The sequence below is a fragment of the Suricata suricatta genome, chromosome 11 (assembly GCF_006229205.1).
Source record: "Suricata suricatta isolate VVHF042 chromosome 11, meerkat_22Aug2017_6uvM2_HiC, whole genome shotgun sequence".
In the NCBI taxonomy this organism is placed as follows: Eukaryota; Metazoa; Chordata; class Mammalia; order Carnivora; family Herpestidae; genus Suricata; species Suricata suricatta.
Window position 1 is genome coordinate 27,627,492 of NC_043710.1, and position 21,095 is coordinate 27,648,586.

The window sequence follows — 21,095 nt, forward strand, 5'->3', positions numbered from 1 at the left end:
CTCTTTTCTACAGTGTCTGCACTAATTTACATTCCCCACCAATAGTGCACAAGGTTCCTTTTGTTCCACATCCTTGCCGACACTTGTTATGTCTTGTCTTTTTTGATACTAGCTGTTCCGACAAGTATAAGGTGATATCTCATTGTGGTTTTGATTTGCATCACCCTGATGCCTAGAGATGTTGAGCATCTTTTCATGTGTCTGTTTGCCATCTGTATGTCTTCTTTGGAAAAATGTCTATTCAGTTCTTCTGCTTACTTTTAAATTGGATTGTTTGTTCAGTGTCGAGTTGTATAAGCTCTTTATATATTTTGGATATTAACTCCTTATTGGATATATAATTTGCAAATATATATAAAACCCATTCAGTGAGTTGTCTTTTTGTTTTGTTGATGGTTTCCTTTGCTGTGCAGAAGCATGTTATTTTGATGTAGTCTCATACCACATTTTCCTTTGTATAAAGCATTATGAGTTTAACATTGGGTGTTTTACAAATACCAGTGGTTTCACAGCCTTAATGATGAATTCTAGATTAATTTAAGTTAGAGCAACAGTTTTACCCTAAATGATGGCATAAAACAAATCTAGGCTACTACTGGGAGAAAGGGGTTGTCATAGTTTCTAAGTCAGCTTTGTAATTAGACTCTTGCGTGTCAGTGGTAGTAAACAAGTTCAAGGACTATTTCAAATTATGATTCAGTAAGAGATAATCTTACCTTATCTTTTTATTTTCTTTTATTTATTTAAATAATTTCCCAACGTGGAGGCTGAATTTATGACCCTGAGATTAAGAGTGGCATGCTCCTCTGACTGAGACAGCCAGATGCCTCTGTCTTATATTTCTATTCATCCTAAGAAATACACATGTGTGAGAATACATACACATATATGTAAAATATGTACCTATATATGTTTATGTATATGTAACAAATGCTTATATATTTCTCATACAGACTTAGTATTAAGTAATAAGATCCCTGTTTTTCATAATTTGAGACAATCCAATTCTATACATATATGTATATGTACCTGTATACATGTACACATACATGACAAATGGTCATAAATTTTTTATACAGACCTAGAATTAAGTAATAAGATCCCTGTTCTTTGTAATTTGAGACAGCATTAATTCTATAGGTATGAGATGGGCCTGGAAAAGTATGCTTGCCCCTTTCAAGCCTATTTTTCACCAACATGTTAGATTAGAGCAAGTTATCCTTCTATGCCTCAGTCAGACTGCTACAAAGTCAACAAAGTAGAGTTTGCTTCTTTAAAGAAAATTAAAATAAGAGCAAAGTGCAAAATTACATAAGAAAAGTACTTGTGCAAAGTCAAGATATGACTAATGGTATTTTTTTTTAAGTAACCTCTACACCCAACATGGGGCTCAAACTCATGACCTCCAGATCAAAAGTTGCATGTTTAACCAAGTAAGTCAGCCAGGTGCCCCATACTGGTAACATTTTTATAGGTAATGTAGGAGGCTTTGAAAAGACTACTTTTGGGGTACCTGGCTGGCTCAGTCAGTGAAGTATGTGATTCTTGATCTCAGGGTTGTGAGTTCAAGCCTCATGTTGGGCATGGAACCTACTTAAAATAAAGATTAAAAGGGGAGCCTGGGTGGCTCAGTCGGTTAAGCATTCGACTTCAGCTTGGGTCATGATCTCACATGAGAGCTGACAGCTCAGAGCCCAGAGGCTGCTTTGGACTTTGGCCTGGGTCATGATCTCACAGTTTGTGGGTTCGAGCCTTGCATCTATTAGCTCAGACCCTGGAGCCTGCTTCGGATTCTGTGTCTCCCTCTCTATCTGTTCCTCTGCTGCTCATGTTCTGTCTCTCTCTCAAAAATAAATAAACATTTAAAAAATTTATTAAAAAAATAAAGATTAAAAAAATTTCATACTACTTTTCTTGGGGTGTCTGGCTGGCTCAGTTTGTGAAGCATATGACTCTTGATCTTGGGGCTGTGAGTTAGAACCCCGCATTGCGTGTAGAGATTACTTAAAAACAAAATCTTCAGGGCGCCTGGGTGGCTCAGTCGGTTAAGCCTCCGGCTTCGGCTCAGGTCAGATCTCACATTCGTGGGTTCGAGCCCCGCGTCAGGCTCTGTGCTGACAACTAGCTCAGAGCCTGGGGCCTGCTTCCAGTTCTGTGTCTCCTTCTCTCTCTGCCCCTCCCCCTCTCATGCTCTGTCTCTCTCTGTATCAAAAATAAATAAAAACATTAAAAAAAAGACATATACACGGACATACACACATTATAATGAAAATTTATACTCTGTAAACATTTAATTGGAAGGAATTACCAAATACATGTGGGTTTTAGTCTCACTTCTGTAAAAATTATAACACAAAATACAATTTTACACATGGTCTCAAATAATTGGAAAATGCAATGCCTAGCAAAACAAAAAGAACAGAATTTTCTATTTTATTTCTCAGGAGTATATTATTTAAGTTCACACAAAGAGAAAACAAATTCACATCTACATCCACACCCACTCATTCCAGAGGTTTATAGCTTATATCCTACTACATTCTTAAGGAAGACTAGTCATATCTACAATTAGAGGAAAAAGACAAAAAGTACAGGTTAAAACGATTACTTATGGTGTTTTGGGTCCAAACTATGAGGTACAAGGGGTTGCTGATAACTTTAGTCAATATTATTATTTTTTTAAAGGTTATTTTATTTTTTTAATGTTTTTTTTGAATGAGAGAGAGAAAGCACAAGCAGGGGAGGGGAGGGGCGGTGGGGGGGGGGGGAGACAGAGGATCCAAAGCAGGCTCTGCACTGATAGCAGGAAGCCTGATGTGGGGCTCAGACCCACAAACTGAGATCATGACCTGAGCCAAAGTCAGACACTGAACCAACTGAGCCACCCAGGCACCCCTAGTCAGCATTATTTTAATAGCAGAAAAGCAAATTAATTTTTCTAGGTTTTCAAACTATTATTTATAAACTTCAACACATTTTCAAGATAAACAGTTATATACAGTTATATACAGATATATATAGGTAGATAATTTAGCAATGAAAATGGATTTGTGTACTTGTCAGTAGCATGGGCAACTTTATCAAGTGCTAGTCATTCCTATATTTGAAGCCTGTGTATTTATTTGATAATATTAACAGTCCTTGCAAATCCGTGCCATTGCAACCCCATGCCCTCTGAAGAACTAACTCCTTAGCAAGCAATTTTTAAAAAATTACTTACCCTACTCCCCATAACAAAACATTACTGACAGCAATTGTAAACAACTAAAACCTACAAAATATGGTTCAATGCTATGCAATAACTTAAAATGTAAAACTCAGTGATTATATTAAGGCCACCAATTTATACTCAAGTATCAAATTTTGTAAAGTATTTCCAACCCAAAAGAAATCCTAATAAAGGGTGAGTCCAACATGCTGACTTTGGATAATCTACTGATCAGAAATTCTTTTTTTTTTATATTTAACACAAGAAATCTATAACTTTTATCTGTATAAAGGACAGTTTACCAGTTCTAGCTATGGCATCCATAACACAGAGGTTTTGAACCACTAAAATAAACAAAAAAGTGCTCTCTTCTTTACTGCAAGGACATGAAGTCAAAGTTTCTTATTAAGCTGATAATGACCAAGTTCAGGTCCAAGATGCCAACAGAACTTCTGTGGAGTTGTACGCATGCTTATTCTTTCTTTGCTCCTTAGAGTTTGTCATAAAGGGATGATATGACATATCTCTTTGGTTCAGGGAAAACGAACCATTCAAATAACATGAATGTCCTATACCACCATGATGGGCTTAGTGAGATGGGAGCGACATAGACTTTTTAAATACTCGAAAACCCTTTGCTGGCCCTGGATACGGTGGCGGTGGGGAAACACTGTGTTTTCTGGTTAGTGCCACTGCCTGTTCATAAGAAGGTAATCCTGTATCTTCCATGGAAGGTGGTGATGGAGTCAAGACAGCCTCCTCAGGTCTTCTGAAAATGATGGAGGGAGTGTGCCGGCCCCTTCTTACATAGGTGGCTGAAGAACTAAACGGAGAGACTGTGGTTAGATTCAGAAAGGCAGCATTTTGAGGTTAAAATGGCAATATTAAAAAACCCAACTGACTATTCTAATAAAAGTTGATCAAAAGCTTATCAAAAGTTGAACCTTTCATAAAAATTGTCATTAATATAACAATAGTTTTTTTTTTACACATAAACTCAGATGAAAGATCAAGTGCTTTGGAGTCAGACATGGGTATAAAGCTGGATCCTATCTGGGGCACCTGGGTGGCTCAGTTGGTTAAGCCTCCAACTTCGGCTCAGGTCAGAGGTCACATTCGTGGGTTTGAGCCCTGCATCAGGCTCCGTGCTGACAGCTAGCTCAGAGCCTGGAGCCTGCTTCTGGTTCTGTGTCTCCTTTTCTCTCTGCCCCTCCCCCTCTCATGCTCTGTCTCTCTCTCTCAAAACCAAATAAAACATTAAAAAAAATTTTTTTTAAACTGGATCCTATCATTTCATAGCTATGTGACCAAAGGCAAGTTACCTAACTCAGTTTCCTCCTCAATAAAATGTGGATAATAGCTGCCTCAACAGAGTTTGTCATGTGGATTCAGAAAGATGTCGTATTTAAAGTATCTAAGCAGTGTGTGGAACACTATAATAAGGGCTCAAAACATGATAATTCCCTTTTTCTCCCACTCCCGACTGAGAACTTTTCCAAAATATGGTGTGAAACCAAATCCTTTCTTGTTGAAAGGCAGCATTACCCCAAGCCAAGGGAAGTGATGTCACCAGAGGTAATCACAACAGGTAATGTGTGTCTCTCTCTGTTCCCCCTGCAGTCCTGCCACCTGGTCCATCCCCCCTAAGCAGAACTTCTGTCACATCCCTCTTCTCTGCAAAAGTGTAACCTGCAGCCTACTTTCCAGAGTCAAGTTTAACTCCCATGCCTCCCTTATTATGGCCTCACCTTATTTTTTACAGCTTTTTGCTCTTGCCAAAGTACTATGTGCAATGAATTCTGTCCTGCCTCTGTGCTTTCACTGGCTTTGTTTGCTTTCCCAGATTATTGTCTTATCTGAACTCCATTGACCTAAGACCAACAATTAAAAAGAATATGGCCTCGTTCAAGCCCCACCATTTTCACAAAACTTTGTCAGCTACACCAGCCAATGAAAATTGACATGCAACACAGGTCTGGTGTTTTGAATCTTTGTTTTCCCTTCTCCCTATTGAATTACCAATTATTTAGTAAATTTATCTGTTTAGACTGTGAAGTGGGCTGTCCATAAAGCACCTATGAGTAAATTAAGTTCCTAGAGCTATGGCTGATAAGACAGAATTCATATGTAATCCCCAACTTTTAGTCAATATTTACAATATTCTTCCCAAAAAGAATTAAGCAGACACAAAATACTAGAAACTTTTCCAGACCATGGCACTCAATTTGTACCTTAGAACACCTTTCACTTGGAGGATATAATGAGATATGAAACTAGAGGGAAGGAGAGAGGATGACTGAGAGAGAAGAGAAGAAGATCTGGGTAAATCTACAAACTGGAGAGTCAGGCTTTCAGTTAGTTGGGGCTGACTGAGAGCATCCATCACAAGCTTACTTAGAGGGCTCCACACAATTCCTCCTCTGCCAGAAATCTGGAATGTAGTCATGGTTGGCTAGTCACTTGCCACATTCATTAGCTTATGACCAAAAGTTCTATTTGTTTGCTGACAGGGAATAGGAGAGACCACTGTTTTATTTGAACAAATAAATTTTTCCATGTCAACTTTCAAAATTTAAGATATAGAGACAGGGCTGCCTGGGTGGCTCAGTTAGTTAAATGTTAGGCTCTTGATTTCGACTCAGGTCATGATCTCACGGTTTGTGGGTTCAAGCCCTGCATTGGGCTCTGAGCTGACATCATGGAGCCTGCTTAGGATTCCCTCTCTCCCTCTGTCTCTGCCCTACCCCTGCTTCTGCATGAGTGTATGCATTCATGCCTGCTCTCTCTTTCTCACAAAACAGATAAATATACTTTATTTTTAAAAATAAATATACTTAAAAAATTTTTTTTAATTAAAAAAAATTTTTTTAATGTTTATTTATTTTTGAGAGAGAGAGAGACAGAGCATGAGCAGGGAGGGGCAGAGAGAGAGGGAGACACAGAATGTGAAGCAGGCTCCAGGCTCCGAGCTGTCAGCACAGAGCCCAACGCAGGGCTCGAACCCAGCAACTGTGAGATCATGACCTGAGCCGAAGTCAAACACCAACTGACTGAGCCACTCAGGTGCCCCCTTAAAAATTTTTTAATGTTTACTTAGTTTTGAAAGAGAGAGACACACACAGAATATTAGCAGGGGAGGGTCAGAAAGAGAGGGAGACACAGAATCAGAAGTAGGCTCCAAGCTCTGAGCTGTCAGCACAGAGCCTGACGTGGGGCTCAAACCCATGAACTGTGAGATCATGACCTGAGCCGAAGTCAGCCGCTTAACCAACTGAGCCACCCACCCAGGCGCCCCAATAAATATACTTTAAAGATATCGAGACAATATAAAAATTAAGTAATGTAAACAGTAATTTCTTACATAATCATTCTTAAATGATTCATATCAGAAAATATGCACCAATAACAGTTCAAATAAACTGACATCATCTTGTGCCTATTTTTCTCCATAAAATACAGGAACTAAGAAATGAAAAGATCTTATTTCCCATTTCTTGGCATGTTTGGACAGAGGAATGAGACAACTTTTCTGACAATGATCTTAGTTTTTATTTTTTTCCTCAAATACTTCCCCTAACTCCAGATTTGCAAAATACAGAAAGAAAATAACTCTGCTAGATGCATTTCTTGGGATAACAGATGCAAAGTACTTTAGTAAGTGTTAAAAAGTTAATCCCCAAATAACAGAATGTCTCATAAACCTAGTTTTTAATGTTCCCTAAAATTCAAAAGGTTGCTCTGAAGATCAAAGTGAGAAAATAGATGTAAAAATTACGTGTGAACTATATAGCACTACACTGTACTAACATTAAAAATTAATTTTGCTTTTATTTTTTATGATTTTTTAAAGTTTATTTATTAATTCTTAGTAATCTCTATACCCAACATGGGACTCAAACTCACAACCCCAAGATCAAGAGTCCGCACACTCTACTGACTGAGCTAGCCAGGCACCTCACTAATATTGCTTTTAAAATACAAGATGGGGCACCTGGGTCACTTGGTTGAGCATCAGACTTTGGCTCAGGTCATGATTCAGTTCTTGAGTTCAAGCCCCCTGTCAGTACGGAACCTACTTCAGATCCTCTGTCCCCTCTCACTCTATCCCTAACCCACTTGTGCTCTTGCTCTCTCCCAAAAATAAATAAATATTAAAAAATATAAAATAAGACATTTTAGGGGTGCCAGGCTGGTTCAGTCAGTAGAGCATGCAACCTCTTGATCTCGAAGTCATGAGTTCAAGTCCCCACAGTGGGTGTAGAGATTACTTAAATACATAAATAAACTTAAATAAAATAAGGGATATTCAGCATTTTTAAATTTTACAATAACACACACAAAAAACATACATCATAATGGTACTACTTTGCTCCCTTTGTATTGTGCTTCTAACCTAAAGCAGGGAAGAAGCTAGAAGGTTTCAGAGAAAAAAAGGCATATGGTAAGAAGATATAGGGGTGCAGGAAAGTAGAAAAATGAAGAAAAACAAAAAGAAGAAAGAAGAAAATGCCATGCATGAGGACACTGAATAATGGCTATGTTATCACAGACCTTGAGCACAATTATTAAACATGAGGGTATACATGAACTTTTTGGGAAAGACACTATGAATGGGGTGGAAAAGAAATATAAAAGGCAAGAAGAGTCTCCATAGTCAAATTCTGCCTATAGCTTCAGTAGCCTGTAAGATTCCAGGACTCCCTCCTCTACTGTGGAGAAAGCCATACTGAATAAAATTTTAGTCAAAACTCCTAGAAAAGGGAAAGACCTTGCTCATTTCCTACGTTAAATAAGATAAATTAATAAGTCTCTCAGCTTAAAAGATACTGGTTTAACAAGAATTGAGTAAGCTCTTCCTTTATGTTCTCTCGTTTCTCAAAATTTTCCAGGATTTACAGAGATCTCTGACAGACTCTTTGGCCCATGCCCACAGGTCATGTTAATGCCTCAGGGAACTGTTCAGGACTTCCAGCTTGGGGACAGAATTACAATTTATGTTGCTCCTGTCTTCCTCCTCCTTTCTGGGGTGTCTTCTTTCTCTACCTTTGCTGTGGGCATTCTTGAAGGCTCTTTTTCCATCTGTCTTTTCATCACATTTAGAAAACTTGTCTACTCTCGTGGCTTCAGTATTTTCTTTTTTAAGTAATATTTATGCCCAACACGAGCTCAAACTCATGATCCTGAGATCAAGAGTCACACACTTTACTGACTGAGCCAGCCAGGTGCCCCATGGCTTTAGTTTTTATTCTCTAGTATATGGATCTTAATTCTATATCTGTTGCCCTAAACTTTTAACTTACAATAAATTTTATTGTGGTAATATATATAAAACATAAAATTTGCCATTTTTAGGTGTTGCAGTGGTATTAATTATATTCACAGTGTTGTACGACCACCACCATTTCCATAACCCTTTCATTACTTGGTCACGGTCATGAGCTTTTCACAGATTTTGTAAGTGTGAATGGGGATATGTAAGCATCAATTCCGAATAGCCTGTTTAGCACCAAGTAATTTTTTTTGAATAAGGGCATTTTTACACTTACTTATCTACACTTACTGAGAAGATAATAGAGATAATATAGAAGAGAGTAATTTTTTATTTTTACGAGGATGTCGAGATTCTATTATCTAAACAATTATGGCTTTTATGAATCTTTATGAAGCTTTATTAATGTGCCATTGTCTTCAAGTAGTAGCCATTTTATTTCATTCATTTTTATTTAAAGTATCAATAAAGATGGTTGAATTTAAAAGCTAGTTACACTGATCTCATTGGGTAGCCACATGGCTAGATCCGCTAACACTGTGACTTGGAGTAAATGATGGCACATCTTGCTTCTGGAAACAATGTGGGGACACTGGTATCTGCCTCCTGCTTAAGAAGGAAATATTAAAAAATCAAGCTGACACTCGTGAATTCTCTTGTACTCTTTCAAAGGACCTTGGAAAGAGCATGTATAGATTGTTTATATAAGTGTTAAGTTCGGCAACGAAACTACTGTCACACACTAGAGGAGACTAGAGGAACATGACAACTAAATGCAATGTGGTATCTTGACCAGTTCCTAGAGCAGAAAGAGGACATGAATGGCAAAACTGGTGAAATGTGAATAAGGTCTGACGTTTAGTCAACAGTAACATACTAGTGTTGGTTGGTTTGTTTTACATATGTTCTCGGGGAGTGTGAGATATGAGACGTTAACAATGAGAGAAACTGGGTGAAGGATGGGAAAACCCTGCATTATCTTTCCAACTTTACTGTATCTCTGAAATTGTTCCAAAATAAAAAATTATTAAAAAAAACCAGGCAGCCACTTTTATCCATTTAAAAATAACGATATAGAGGGGCGCCTGGGTGGCTCAGTTAGTTAAGCATCTGACTCTTGGTTTTAGGTCAGGTCATGATCTCGCAGGTTGTGAAATCGAGCCCTGTGTTGTTCTGACAGTGCAGAGCCTGCTTGGCATTCTCTCTCTCCCCCTCTCTCCGCCTCTCCCCTGCTTATACTGTCTCTCAAAATAAATAAATATTAAAAATTTTAAATCAAATAACAATATAAAATGTATAATAGTGAAAATTAAATTAAATATTTAATTAATTTTAAATATTTCTCCTTGGTACTTACCCTGGATATTGTTGCCTGTTACACTTGGTGATACAAAGATAGTAACCAAGTAATCCAAAAATAACCAAAAATACTCCAGCAGCAATTAATCCAGTCAGAAGGCCCATGACATCAATTTTTTCTCTGTTGCCATCTTAAAAGAAACCATTAAAATAATATAAAAACAACTGGAAAGCACCACCTATGATTTCAATAAATTTAACCCTGGATCTAAACATACTGTTAAGCATCTAATAATACTTATTTCTCTAAAAAGTCTTTGTGCTAGCACCATGACCTGAAAAATTTAAAAATGACACTTCCTAAAGGCCTGAGTTATGGTTTCATTTATTGTATTTGTGTTTTCAAACTTTATTTATTTTCAGAGAGAGAGAGAATCCCAAGCAGGCTCTATGCTCACATGGAGCCTACCATGGGGCTTAATCCCTTGACCCTGGGATCACGACCTGAGCCAAAATCAAGAACTGGATGTTTGGGGCACCTGGGTGGCTCAGTCAGCTAAGTGACTGACTTTGGCTCAGGTCATGACCCCGCAGTGTGTGAGTTCGAGCCCCACATCAGGCTCTGTGCTGATGCTCAGAGCCTAGAGACTGCTTTGTTTCTGTATCTCCCTCTCTCTCTGCCCCTTCCCCACTTATACTCTGTGTGTGTGTGTGTGTGTGTGTGTGTCTCAAAAATAAATAAACATTAAAACATTTATTTATTATTATTATTTTTTAATGTTTTTTTTTTATTTTTGAGAGACCGAGAGTGTGAGCAGGGGAGGGTTAGAGAGGGAGACACAGAATCAGAAACAGGCTCCAGGCTCTGAGCTGTCAGCACAGAGCCCGACGCAGGGCTCGAACCCACGAACCGCGAGATCATGACATGAGCCAAAGCCGTCGCTCAACCGACTGAGCCACCCAGGCGCCCCTCATTTACTTTAAATAGGTCATATTAAACGAATTGTATTCAAGACTAAACATATTCTGGGGTGCCTAGCTGGCTCAGTTGGAAGAACACGCGGCTCTTGATCTCAGGGTAGTGAGTTCAAGCCCCATGTTGTGGGGAGGGATTACTAAATAAGAAAAAAAACTAAAAAAAAAGAGACTAAACATAATATCCTTTGTCTAACTAGACACATTTTGGTATTAAATACACAGATAAATATACTAAGCAACTACCTGAGGGGAATGAAAGAGCTGGTAAAAAAAGACTTCACTAAAAAGCAAGTAGAGTTGATAAATACAGATAAAATACAGTAGCTCCCTTCTATTAAGTCACTTAATTCTAATGCTCTTAATGTACCTAGTAGCAGAAGTATTGCACTTGCTTATAATGGTAAAAAAGAAAAAAAATTAAAATAGCTTACTACTTGGAACTAATGGAGTCCTACTTTTTTATTTGGTGCAAGTCTTGACTTAGCTGAGTTGTTTAAAACACCTTTAAGCCGATTATCTCATTTCTCCAGTATCTCACCAAACTTGATTTTCCATGTATAAAGATGACTGTGGCTTCCTCTGTCTTAGATAGCCCAGTGTGTAATTGAGAAATCTTCCCCGGGTTTACAAGGTATGAATGTTGAGCAACAACCAAACTCAAACAATGAAACTAAAATGTATTATAATAGAGAGAGGGTGGGAAAAACATTAAATTTGGTCAATTCTTGCCTTACCTGATCTGGTAGTTAGTCCTTTGATGGAATATTCTTGCCAAAATGCCATCTAAGAGAAAGGTAAATTTGCCAAGTTTATTTCATTGTTTTATTATCATTTCATTTGGTCCCAATGACCCATACAGGGGTGGTAAATTCTTGGCATGTGCTATGGATAGAATGCCAGTTTATTTAAGCTGGAGGGTGTGACTCACTCTAATTAAAGCACTACCACCCACCACTGTTTCTCCTAACTCTGAAATTGGTCAGGGGATTACTGGCAGTGCCAGCTCCCTACTGCTGGGTCCTGCCATCCTCCCTTTGCCTGCTCAGAGTCCCCGCTCAGGGATCAGGTAAAACTATCACATTAGTGAGTCGGTGACAGCACCAAAGGTGGGAGCTGAAGCCGTGGACCCATTACCAAGTTTGAAAAGTAGTCTGTATTTTTCTGTGCTAGGTGAGCCCTAAGTTTGCTAGATTTTATTGAAAGGTGTTGATTTGGAAAGACATCTCTGAGCTTAAGTTCAGTGTTACTTCAGAGAATGAAGCAGATTTTAAGGAATCATGATAAAATCATTCAATGGGTTTATAAAAAACAATAAAATTTCAACAGGCACAACTACAAAGTACAGACTTTGTTTTCCTTCTCTAAAGGATGTGGCAGATTTTAGCGGGGAATGAGAGACTGGGCATGGTTTTGGAAGAAAAAGGAACTAAATTCCATTAATACCTGTATTTGAAGGATATCTAAAGCTCCTTGTTCTTATTGACCAAAGTATAAAACAGGACTCTTGAGGAAGGGAAAAAGTAGCTGTGGTTATTTAATTTACAAAAGTAAAGAATTTGGGTCACTTAATATCCTTTAAGAATGCGCCAGATTATAACAGGGACAGTGCTGTCCGTTTGTTTTATACTGTTCCAAGATTAACAGATAGGATTTAATTCAACTTTAACGGAGAACTTCTAGGGTGCATGAAGGTGGCTCAGTCAGTTGAGTGTCTCACTCTTCATTTTGGCTCCGCTCATGATCTCACGATTCATGAGATCAAACCTGAGTCAGAATCTGCGATGACAGTGTAGAGCCTGCTTGGGATTCTCCCTCTCAGCCCCTCCCCTCGCCTCTCTTTCAAAATAAATTTAAAAAAAGGAGAACTTCTGAAAGTTTTTTCCCTTAAACTACACAGATATACCAAACAACAAAACCCTAAATGCAGAGACTATATATATATATATATATATGTATATGTGTATATATATATACACACATACATACATATATACATATATGTTTTTTAATTTTTTTTAATGTTTGTTGTTTATTTTTGAGAGAGAGACAGAGCGTGAACAGGGGAGGAGCAGAGAGAGAGAGAGAGAGACCCAGAATCGGAAGCAGGCTCCAGACTCTGAGCTGTCAGCACAGAGCCTGACACGGGGGTCAAACTCACAAAACGTGAGATCATGACCTGAGCTGAAGTTGGCCACCCAACCAACTGAGCCACCCAGGCGCCTATATTTTGTATCTCCAGTCTTTGGCAGAGCAGTTGACACATAGTAGATTATTAATAAATACAATAATCAGAAAAGATAAGGTCACTGATAGGAAAATTTCTGAGTCTATAATGATTGAAGCCTGAGTCAGAGAACAAACTCAAATAATATCCTAAAATTTAATTCACTCTGTTTTATGATTGTTTTTGAATATAATAAACATTAAACACACAAAATCACAGCATAATTGATAACTTGCTAATTACTATAAGCTCATTTAATGAGATATAAAGCCAAGTTTAAATAGGTTAATTAGTATTTTAAAGAAGTAAAAAGGGATAACAGGTACATAATCTTGATTTTATTTAAAGCATAAAATCTCTGGTGATTGAGAGTGACACTTTAAGTAACATTTAATAAAATTTTCAGCCAATTAACATTATCAACCAAATTACCGTTTTGTCTTCATCCACAAAAATTTCTCTGGCTTCCTCATAATTACAAAGTTCTTCTGTGCACTCTCTTTCTAGGTCACCGGGCGTGAAGAGCTCCAAATCAAATCTATTGTATAGGAGGTGTCTATGTATGAAAAGGTTTGCTTCTTCTTTTGCTGCGAAGACTAATAAAGAAATAGGAAGATTTCAAATATTGATAAAAATAGGGCAGAAATTTTCTGTTTTAATTGTGGAAAAGTGAGTAATTCTTTTGAGGTAAAATATCAAACTTTCTTGTATGGTTTTAAATTCTGACAAAAAGAAATCTCATCAGTGAAAATAATTTCTGTTAAATATGAAATACATATGTTAGCATAAGTCCAGAAAATACTTGAGTTGATTATGTCCAAAATTATTAGCATAAATGAAAAGTATTTAAATATCACTTTTCCCTCCAATTATATTTCCAAGAAAAGACAGGTCGGACTCTTCTGCTTCTAAAGAGTTGGCTCTCTATTACGTTATCTGAGAAAAATTAGTTTGGTGTAATGGAGAGAGTATTGGACTAAGAGTTAGAAGACAGAGATTCTTGGTTTTGATTTAGCTTAGCTACTGGCCGTCTATCCTGGAATAAATCATTTACATCAGTGGTTTGCCATTTTTCTAATTTGTAAAATTGAAAAATGAACTGAATTATTACTAAGATCTTTTTATATTTTAAAATTATAAATTTATACACTTATATTAATTTTTTCATTAAAAAATTTCATGTTTACTTATTTTTGAGAGATATGGACCACAAGCAGGGGAGGGTCAGAGAGAGAGGGACACATGGAATCTGAAGCAGGCTTCAGGCTCTGAGCTGTCAGCACAGAGCCCGACACAGGTCTCAAACTCACAAACTGAGATTATGCCCTGAGCCAAAGTTGGACGTTTAACTGATTGAGCCACCCAGGTGTCCCAATATATTACAAATTTTTAGAGCAAGTTCATACTAAAAACTTACAAAATTTTAAACTTATAAGTTAATAAAATTATAAGTTAATTATAAGATTAATTAAAAGACATTCAGTCCCAGGGTGCCTCGGTGGCTCAGTTGGTTAAGTGAAAGACTTAGGCTCAGGTTATGATCTCACAGTTTGCGAGTTCGAGCCCCACATTGGCCTGGCTGCTGTCAGTTCGAGCCCGGAGCCTGCTTCAGGTTCTGTGTCTCCCTCTCTCTCTGCACCTCCCCCACTCTCATTCTGTCTCTCTGTCTCTCTCAAAAATAAACATTAAAAAAAAAAAAAGACACTCAGTCCCTCCTAAAGAATTAGCTCCCTCTAACCTATCCCCCAACGATGTGTCTCCAGTGCTTTTTCTGGGAAGGTAAATGGTAAACACGGTAGAGTTTAGCATAGGGTGACACAAAACCAAAATGTCCCACCACGGCAGCATTTTCAAAACCTACAAACTTTAAACTCATTCTGGTATCACACAAGAATGTTTAAGAAATCTTGCTCCTGGGGCACCTGGGTGGCTCAGTGGGTTAAGTGACTGACTCTTGATTTCTGCTCAGGTCATAATCCCATGATTCCTGAGATGGAGCCTCACATCGGGCTCTGCACTGACAATGAAGAGCCTGCTTCGGACTCTGCCCCTTCTCTTCTGTGTTCATGCGTAATTGAATAATAAATATTTAAAAAAAAAAGAAATCTTGCTCTAGATCACATTACCAAGACTGGAATACAGAAACTCTCTGCAAACCACATCAAATACTTAAAATAATGTGGTATTTCTCACTGCTAACCATTACTATAAAGGAAGAATGTATTAAAGTGGGCAACTGAAATACAGCTCAGTACTAATGAGAGAGCACAGCCTGTAAGACTAATATTGATTCGTGAATAATCTCAGGTTGGCCATTTATTCTTAGTCCCTTGAGAACTATCACATCTTGTCCAAGAAATTTTTTCCACTAATCAATCACCATCTAAACAGGTCTGAATGTTATAGAGCTATTTTGTTCAATACAATAGCCATTAGGCACATATGGCTGTTGAGAATCGAACTATGCCCAGTCTGAATTGAGGTGTGCTATAAATGTAAAACATACACTAGATTTGAAAGACTTAATTAAAAAAGTAAAATATATCAATGTTTTATATCGCTTACATTTGGAAATAAATATTTAGGATATAATGAGTTAAAATAAATATAAAAATATATGTTTATCAATTACTTTTATATTTTTAATAAGGATATTAGAAAACTTTAAACTATTGGGGCACTTGGGTAGCTCAGTTGGTTAAGTGTCTGACTTTGGCTGAGGTCACGATCTTGCAGCCCCCTGCATCAGGCTCTGTGCTAACAGCTCGGAGCCTGGAGCCTGCTTCAATTCGGTCTCTCTCTCTCTCTCTCTCTGCTCCTTCCCAGCTTGTGCCCTCTCTCTCTCTCTCAAAAATGAATAAACATTAAAAAAATTAAAAGAAAAAAACGTTTAAATTATGTGGTTTACTTTGTATTTCTACTGGCCTGCACTATTTCAGCACATACATTTCTATGTTATAAATAACATGTATGGGCTATTTGGACCAAGGTGGGGGAAGCTAGAATGGAATCCCTATTGATAGCTGTTTTAAGAAATATTCTAGGGGCAGCTCAATCAGATGAGCATTGGACTCCTGATTTTGACTCAGGTCATGATCCGAGGGTCATGGGATCGAGCCCCAAGTTGGGCTCTGTGTTGAGCACGGAGCCTTCTTGGGATTTTCTCTCTCTCTCTCTCTCTCTCTCCCTCTGCCCCTCTCCCCTGCTCATGTCTAAAAGACAACCAGTGTGATGAAATCTCTCTATTCTTTATTCTCCCTTGTCTTCTTATAGATTTTATGCTACCACCAAATGGAGAGAAAATGAAAAAAATTTCCAAGTCACCATCATCTCTCATTGGGCTTCTTACCTTGGCCCTCCAAGGGGTTGCCTTGCTCCCTTATAGTTCGATTTTAACATTGTGTTGTAGCCTCACTGGCTTCCAATGCACCTCTGTACTTGCTATTTCTCCTGAATAGAACTTTCTTCTTTCAGTTTGCTCTTCCATCTCCTTTAGGATTTTGTTCAATGTTAGCGTGAACTCCTATCCCCACCCACCCACCTCTGGCACTCTCCTGTACCCTACTACACTTTGTTTTTCTCCATAGCACTTCTCACCATCAGGTGTTTTATATGTGTTACCCATTTGTTACCACTCTGTTTCCCTTACTAGAAGAAAAAGTTTCATTAAAGTAGGCATGCAGTGCCTCACAAATACAAGTTCTCAAAGAAATTTTCTAAATGAATGAATGAACTCAACTTTTCTAGGTTGGGAAAAAAACTCATGGACCTAAATTCTACTAGTCAAAACAATTCATAGGTATAGTCTGGTATTACTCAGCTTACTGTAGGTTTAAAATACTAAACCAGTGATGAAGTAACTCATGGCCAGTCTAACTTAGCTACACTTAATACTACATGAAATCTAATTTTAGCATGGAGAATTAGAAAGCTGCTTCTGTATTGCTGCTTCTCAGATATGGCCAGATCTTTACATTTTATTGCCTAAGAAAGCAGTGCCAGATTTCTCATTGTTGGTCTTCCCCTCAAGCAGATTATGTGAACTATAAAAATACTCTGTGCCCTCCACAGGGTTCAGTTGGTTGAGTGTCTGATTTTGGCTCAGGTCATCATCTCATGGCTTGTGCGTTCAGGCTCCACAACTGGGTCTGTGCTGACAGCTTGAAGCCTGGAGCCTCCTTCAAATTCTGTCTCTTTCTCTCTCTGCCCCTCCCCCATGCATGTGCGTGTGCATGCACTCGCTCTCCCTCTCTCTTTCTCTAATATAAATAAACATTAAAAGAAATTTTTAAAATACTCTGTGCCCTCCAGATGGGAGTCAACAGAACCACTTTCAACTTGAAAGCAAAGTAAGAAAGAGAGAGTCATAAACATTTTTATTGTTCCTGGGATGACACTTACACCAGTAAAAGTCTTCACCTCCAAATTAAATGCGCCCTCCAGCGGCTGCTGTTTGCCACTTCCCTGATTGTGAAAGTTCTGATCCCATCAGTGGTTGATCTCAGACCTTCAGTGATTTATTATTGTTCCTGCTGCCCTTTTGATATTAGGAGAAATACTGTCCTTTGTTATTTGGGTCCAAAGAGGCAAACCTCCTTGTCCTGGAGCATCCTGGACTTCCTGTGAGAGTTCCTATTTTCCCTCTGCCCATTGCTGGAGGATACACGGTCCTTAGTACTCCCATTTTCACCTCCTCAGGTTCCCTTCCCATCTCTATTTCTCTGGGTTAAGGCCATCCTAAGAGACTGTCTCTGCTTTCCACTATTTCAAACCCACCGACCCAGATATTTCACTCGCTCTCTCTCTCCTAACCCACCATGTTTTCTGAATAAACTCCTTTTAAGTCAACTCCATCCTTGGGCTTTATCAGAGTTTAGCTGAAGGCCCCTTATTTTCCTGGTTACTTTCCAGATCTTCACTTATTATCAGCTTCTGTGCCATACATCTCTCCAGAGACAGAGTTACTGCTACTCTTTCCTTTTTCTCGAGCTCTGTTCCTACCTCTTTCATAGAGCTTATGGAGATTATCTCTTTACACCCTGTCCCCTTCACCAGATGAAGAGGTCTTCCAGGACAGGGGTTAGACTTTCACTGCTGTATCCCCAGTACCTAGCATAGGGTGTGGCACATAGTATGTGATAATAAAGTGATTACTAATGGAACAAAGCAGCTCTTTAACATAGGATTCCTTGGGGCACCTGGGTGGCTCAGTCAGTTAAGCATCTGACTCTTGATTTCAGCTCAGGTCATGGTCTCAAGGTTCATGGGATTGAACCCCACAATGGGCTCCACACTGACACCTTGGAGCCTGCTTGGGATTCTCTCTCCTTCTCTCTCTATCCCCTTCCCCCATATGCTCGCTCTCTCTCAAAATAAATAAGTAAACTTAAAAAAATATATAGGATTCCTCATTTACATTTCCCACAGATATTTCCAGTCTTCTGCACTTAAGTACGATCTCTAAATTCCTTCCATAGTCTGTGATGTCCTTGAGAATGTCTTCTATGTCTGCAATATGTGAATGAATGAATACACTCATAAGCATTATGAGGATCAGCACCTGGTCCCACTGAGTACAGACCTTCAAACTTCAATATCAGAGGACTTACATATGTGGTATAACTGGGGAGATACCGAGAAGGAGCTCTTTCTAAAATCTGTCCCTATACTTACTAGCTAGCTTATCCAATTACCTAGAATTCTGCTCTCAGAGTTTGATTCTTTTGGGTTAAGATACCTATTCCTTTGGGTTAATATGTCCTATCTTAAAATACACACTGCATACACACACCCTCCTGGAAGGTTTAATACACCCAGCTTTATTAATCATTAATAAGTTATCCAGGAGTGTTAGTGTAACAGATCCTTCCCAAATGAAAATGAGCTGAGACTAGATCTGATGAGAAGGAACAAGGGACAGGAATGTGTGGGGAAGTCGATCCAAAGTATTGGCACTGGGTAGGTAAGCACCATGGCTAGGCAGAGAGAAGGATGCTGAAACCAAAGCCAATTATTTTTCTTTTCTGGTTTTTCTTTTTTCTCTTTTAAAGTTTATTGCTTTATTTTGAGAGAGACAGAGACCGTGCAAGTGGCAGTAAGGCAGAGAGAGAGAGGGAGAGAAAGAGAACCTCAAGCAGGCTCCTCGCTGTCAGCACAGAGCCCAATGTGGAGCTCAAACTCATGGAAACAATGAGATCATGACCTGAGCAGAAACCAAGAGCTTGAGGCTTAACCAACTGAGTCACCCAGGCATCCCTCTTTTCTGTTTTTTTCTAAGGTAGACTTTTAAATGTGAGCAGGAACCAGTCTATTTATGACCAGGAACCTGCAAGGTATGAAATTCTAGGTTAGCATGGCCCAAACCTAATCTTTCCACAACCATCTGACTTTATCCAGATAAGCAGACAATTTGAGGTCCAAAAGCACCTCAGGGATCATTCTACTCCCCACTTTCATCAGCATTTTACTAAGGAAGAAATTCAAGTGGAGAGGGGTTAAGTAACTTGCCCAGGGTTTTATCACAGGTATAGACTAGATCCTGGATTCTCTGTCCATCTTTCCTGGAAGAACAAGTAATTATGCTCATTATAATTACCACATAGCCTCATCTAGACAAACGGCACTCACTGATTTTCAGAAGGTGAAACAGGCTTTCCATTCAGTGAACCACAAACAAGGTCTTAAATATATATTTACCAACAGTAACCCACAGAAATAAATTTGTATAAATTGTACCTAACATAACCACAACACTGCCAAATAAACCACAAATTAAACTAAAGGATATTTAGTGCTTTTTATGATTGATGGGGGCATGTAATTTCAAAGACTACACTTTGTAGTCTCTGTAATACTTAGCTCGGGTTTCCAGTTTGGGGTGGGGGTTCTTGGGAACCGAGGCCGTGCTTACCTTTTTCTCCAGCATGCCCAGACTCCTTCGGACTTCTTGTGCAATGAGGAAACGCGAAGGTAACCATGGGCAGTTGGCTGAGTAGAACCAGAAGTGTAAACATAGTCTGGTAACTGTCAAACAAACTGAAACAAAATAACAACAGCAAGAAGTCAAAAAAAGCCCCTGGCTCAGCGTTTTGAGTTCTCGTGGGAACTGAGTCACCGACCTGCTGCGCTCCCAACAAACGCCAGACTGTGTCCTGCTCTCGGTTTCGGTCGGGGCGACCGACCCGCACACGAGAGCGCCTAGAGACAAATGCTGCTTCCCTGGGACTCTGCCGACTGCTTGAACGGGCACCTGTCGCCTCAGACAGACCTCAGCCTTCGGTTCCAATCGGACCCGGTCCGCCGAGGTGGCCCCTTCCCGAGTATCCCATTCCCGGCCCGAGCCAAGCCGTCGGGGCCCGCACCTGCGGCTCCGAGCGCATGTTCCAGCAGTTTCCGGGCTGGAGCCCCGTCGTCGGGTGGTCCCAGCGGCCGCCAGACCCTCCGTCCCGGCGCCTCCCCCACCTCCAAATCTCGGCGACAATTCCGGCCTCACTCTCCGCAAGGCCGGGGTGGCCTCCGCGTTCGGGCCGTGGAAGCGCCTGGGGTCTGCGGAGGAGCGCCTGGACCGCCCGGGGACGCGCGGCGTCAAGTTCTGCCTTGATCCCGGGAGGCCGCGGAGCCGAGCAGTGGGAGGCGGAGGGCGGAGGCGGCTACCTGGGGAGTAGCTCCTCCTCCCGGGGGCCGGCCTACCTGCGGCGGGTGGGCGGTCGGCTGGAGCTTCCCGAGCCGCCGCGGCTTAAGCCCAGAGCCTCGGGCGAGCGCCGCCGCCCGCAGCCAGTTCTGGCCCCGCCTCGGCGCGCGGGTGGCAGGTTTTGGACTCGTTTCTAGACCCGGTGTTGCTAGCGACTTCAGGGGGCATTTTCAGTGCTCCGTGCTAAGCAGAGCGCCACCCGGGGGATCCCGCGAGGTTTTCGCTTTGAGTTTTCCTGGGCTGGGGGTCTGGCTTGTAGTTACTTTAGGTCAGCGGTTCTCAGAGGGTGGTTCGGGAACCGGAACAAAATATTCACCAGAGAAAACACACTTCACTAGTAATAAGAAATGGGAAGTGACTTTAAAATTAATCAATTACAATGGTTCTCAAATTGTGGTTTGCCAGGTGTTGGGACGTCTCTAAGATC

At 39.8% G+C, this 21,095-nt stretch overlaps 1 protein-coding gene across 1 annotated transcript; it reads right to left on the bottom strand.

Moving 5' to 3' along the window:
• Nucleotides 1-2,868: 2,868 nt before the first annotated feature.
• Nucleotides 2,869-20,566, bottom strand: PRRG4 (proline rich and Gla domain 4). Its single transcript, XM_029914632.1, has 6 exons — nt 20,340-20,566; nt 19,889-20,013; nt 13,411-13,574; nt 11,489-11,537; nt 9,835-9,967; nt 2,869-4,031 (listed from the first exon to the last, which is right to left on the bottom strand). Exons 2-6 carry the CDS (start codon nt 19,989-19,991, stop codon nt 3,797-3,799), a joined length of 684 nt encoding a protein of 227 aa, XP_029770492.1. The 5' UTR covers nt 19,992-20,013; nt 20,340-20,566; the 3' UTR covers nt 2,869-3,796.
• Between the last annotated feature and the right edge of the window lie 529 nt (nt 20,567-21,095).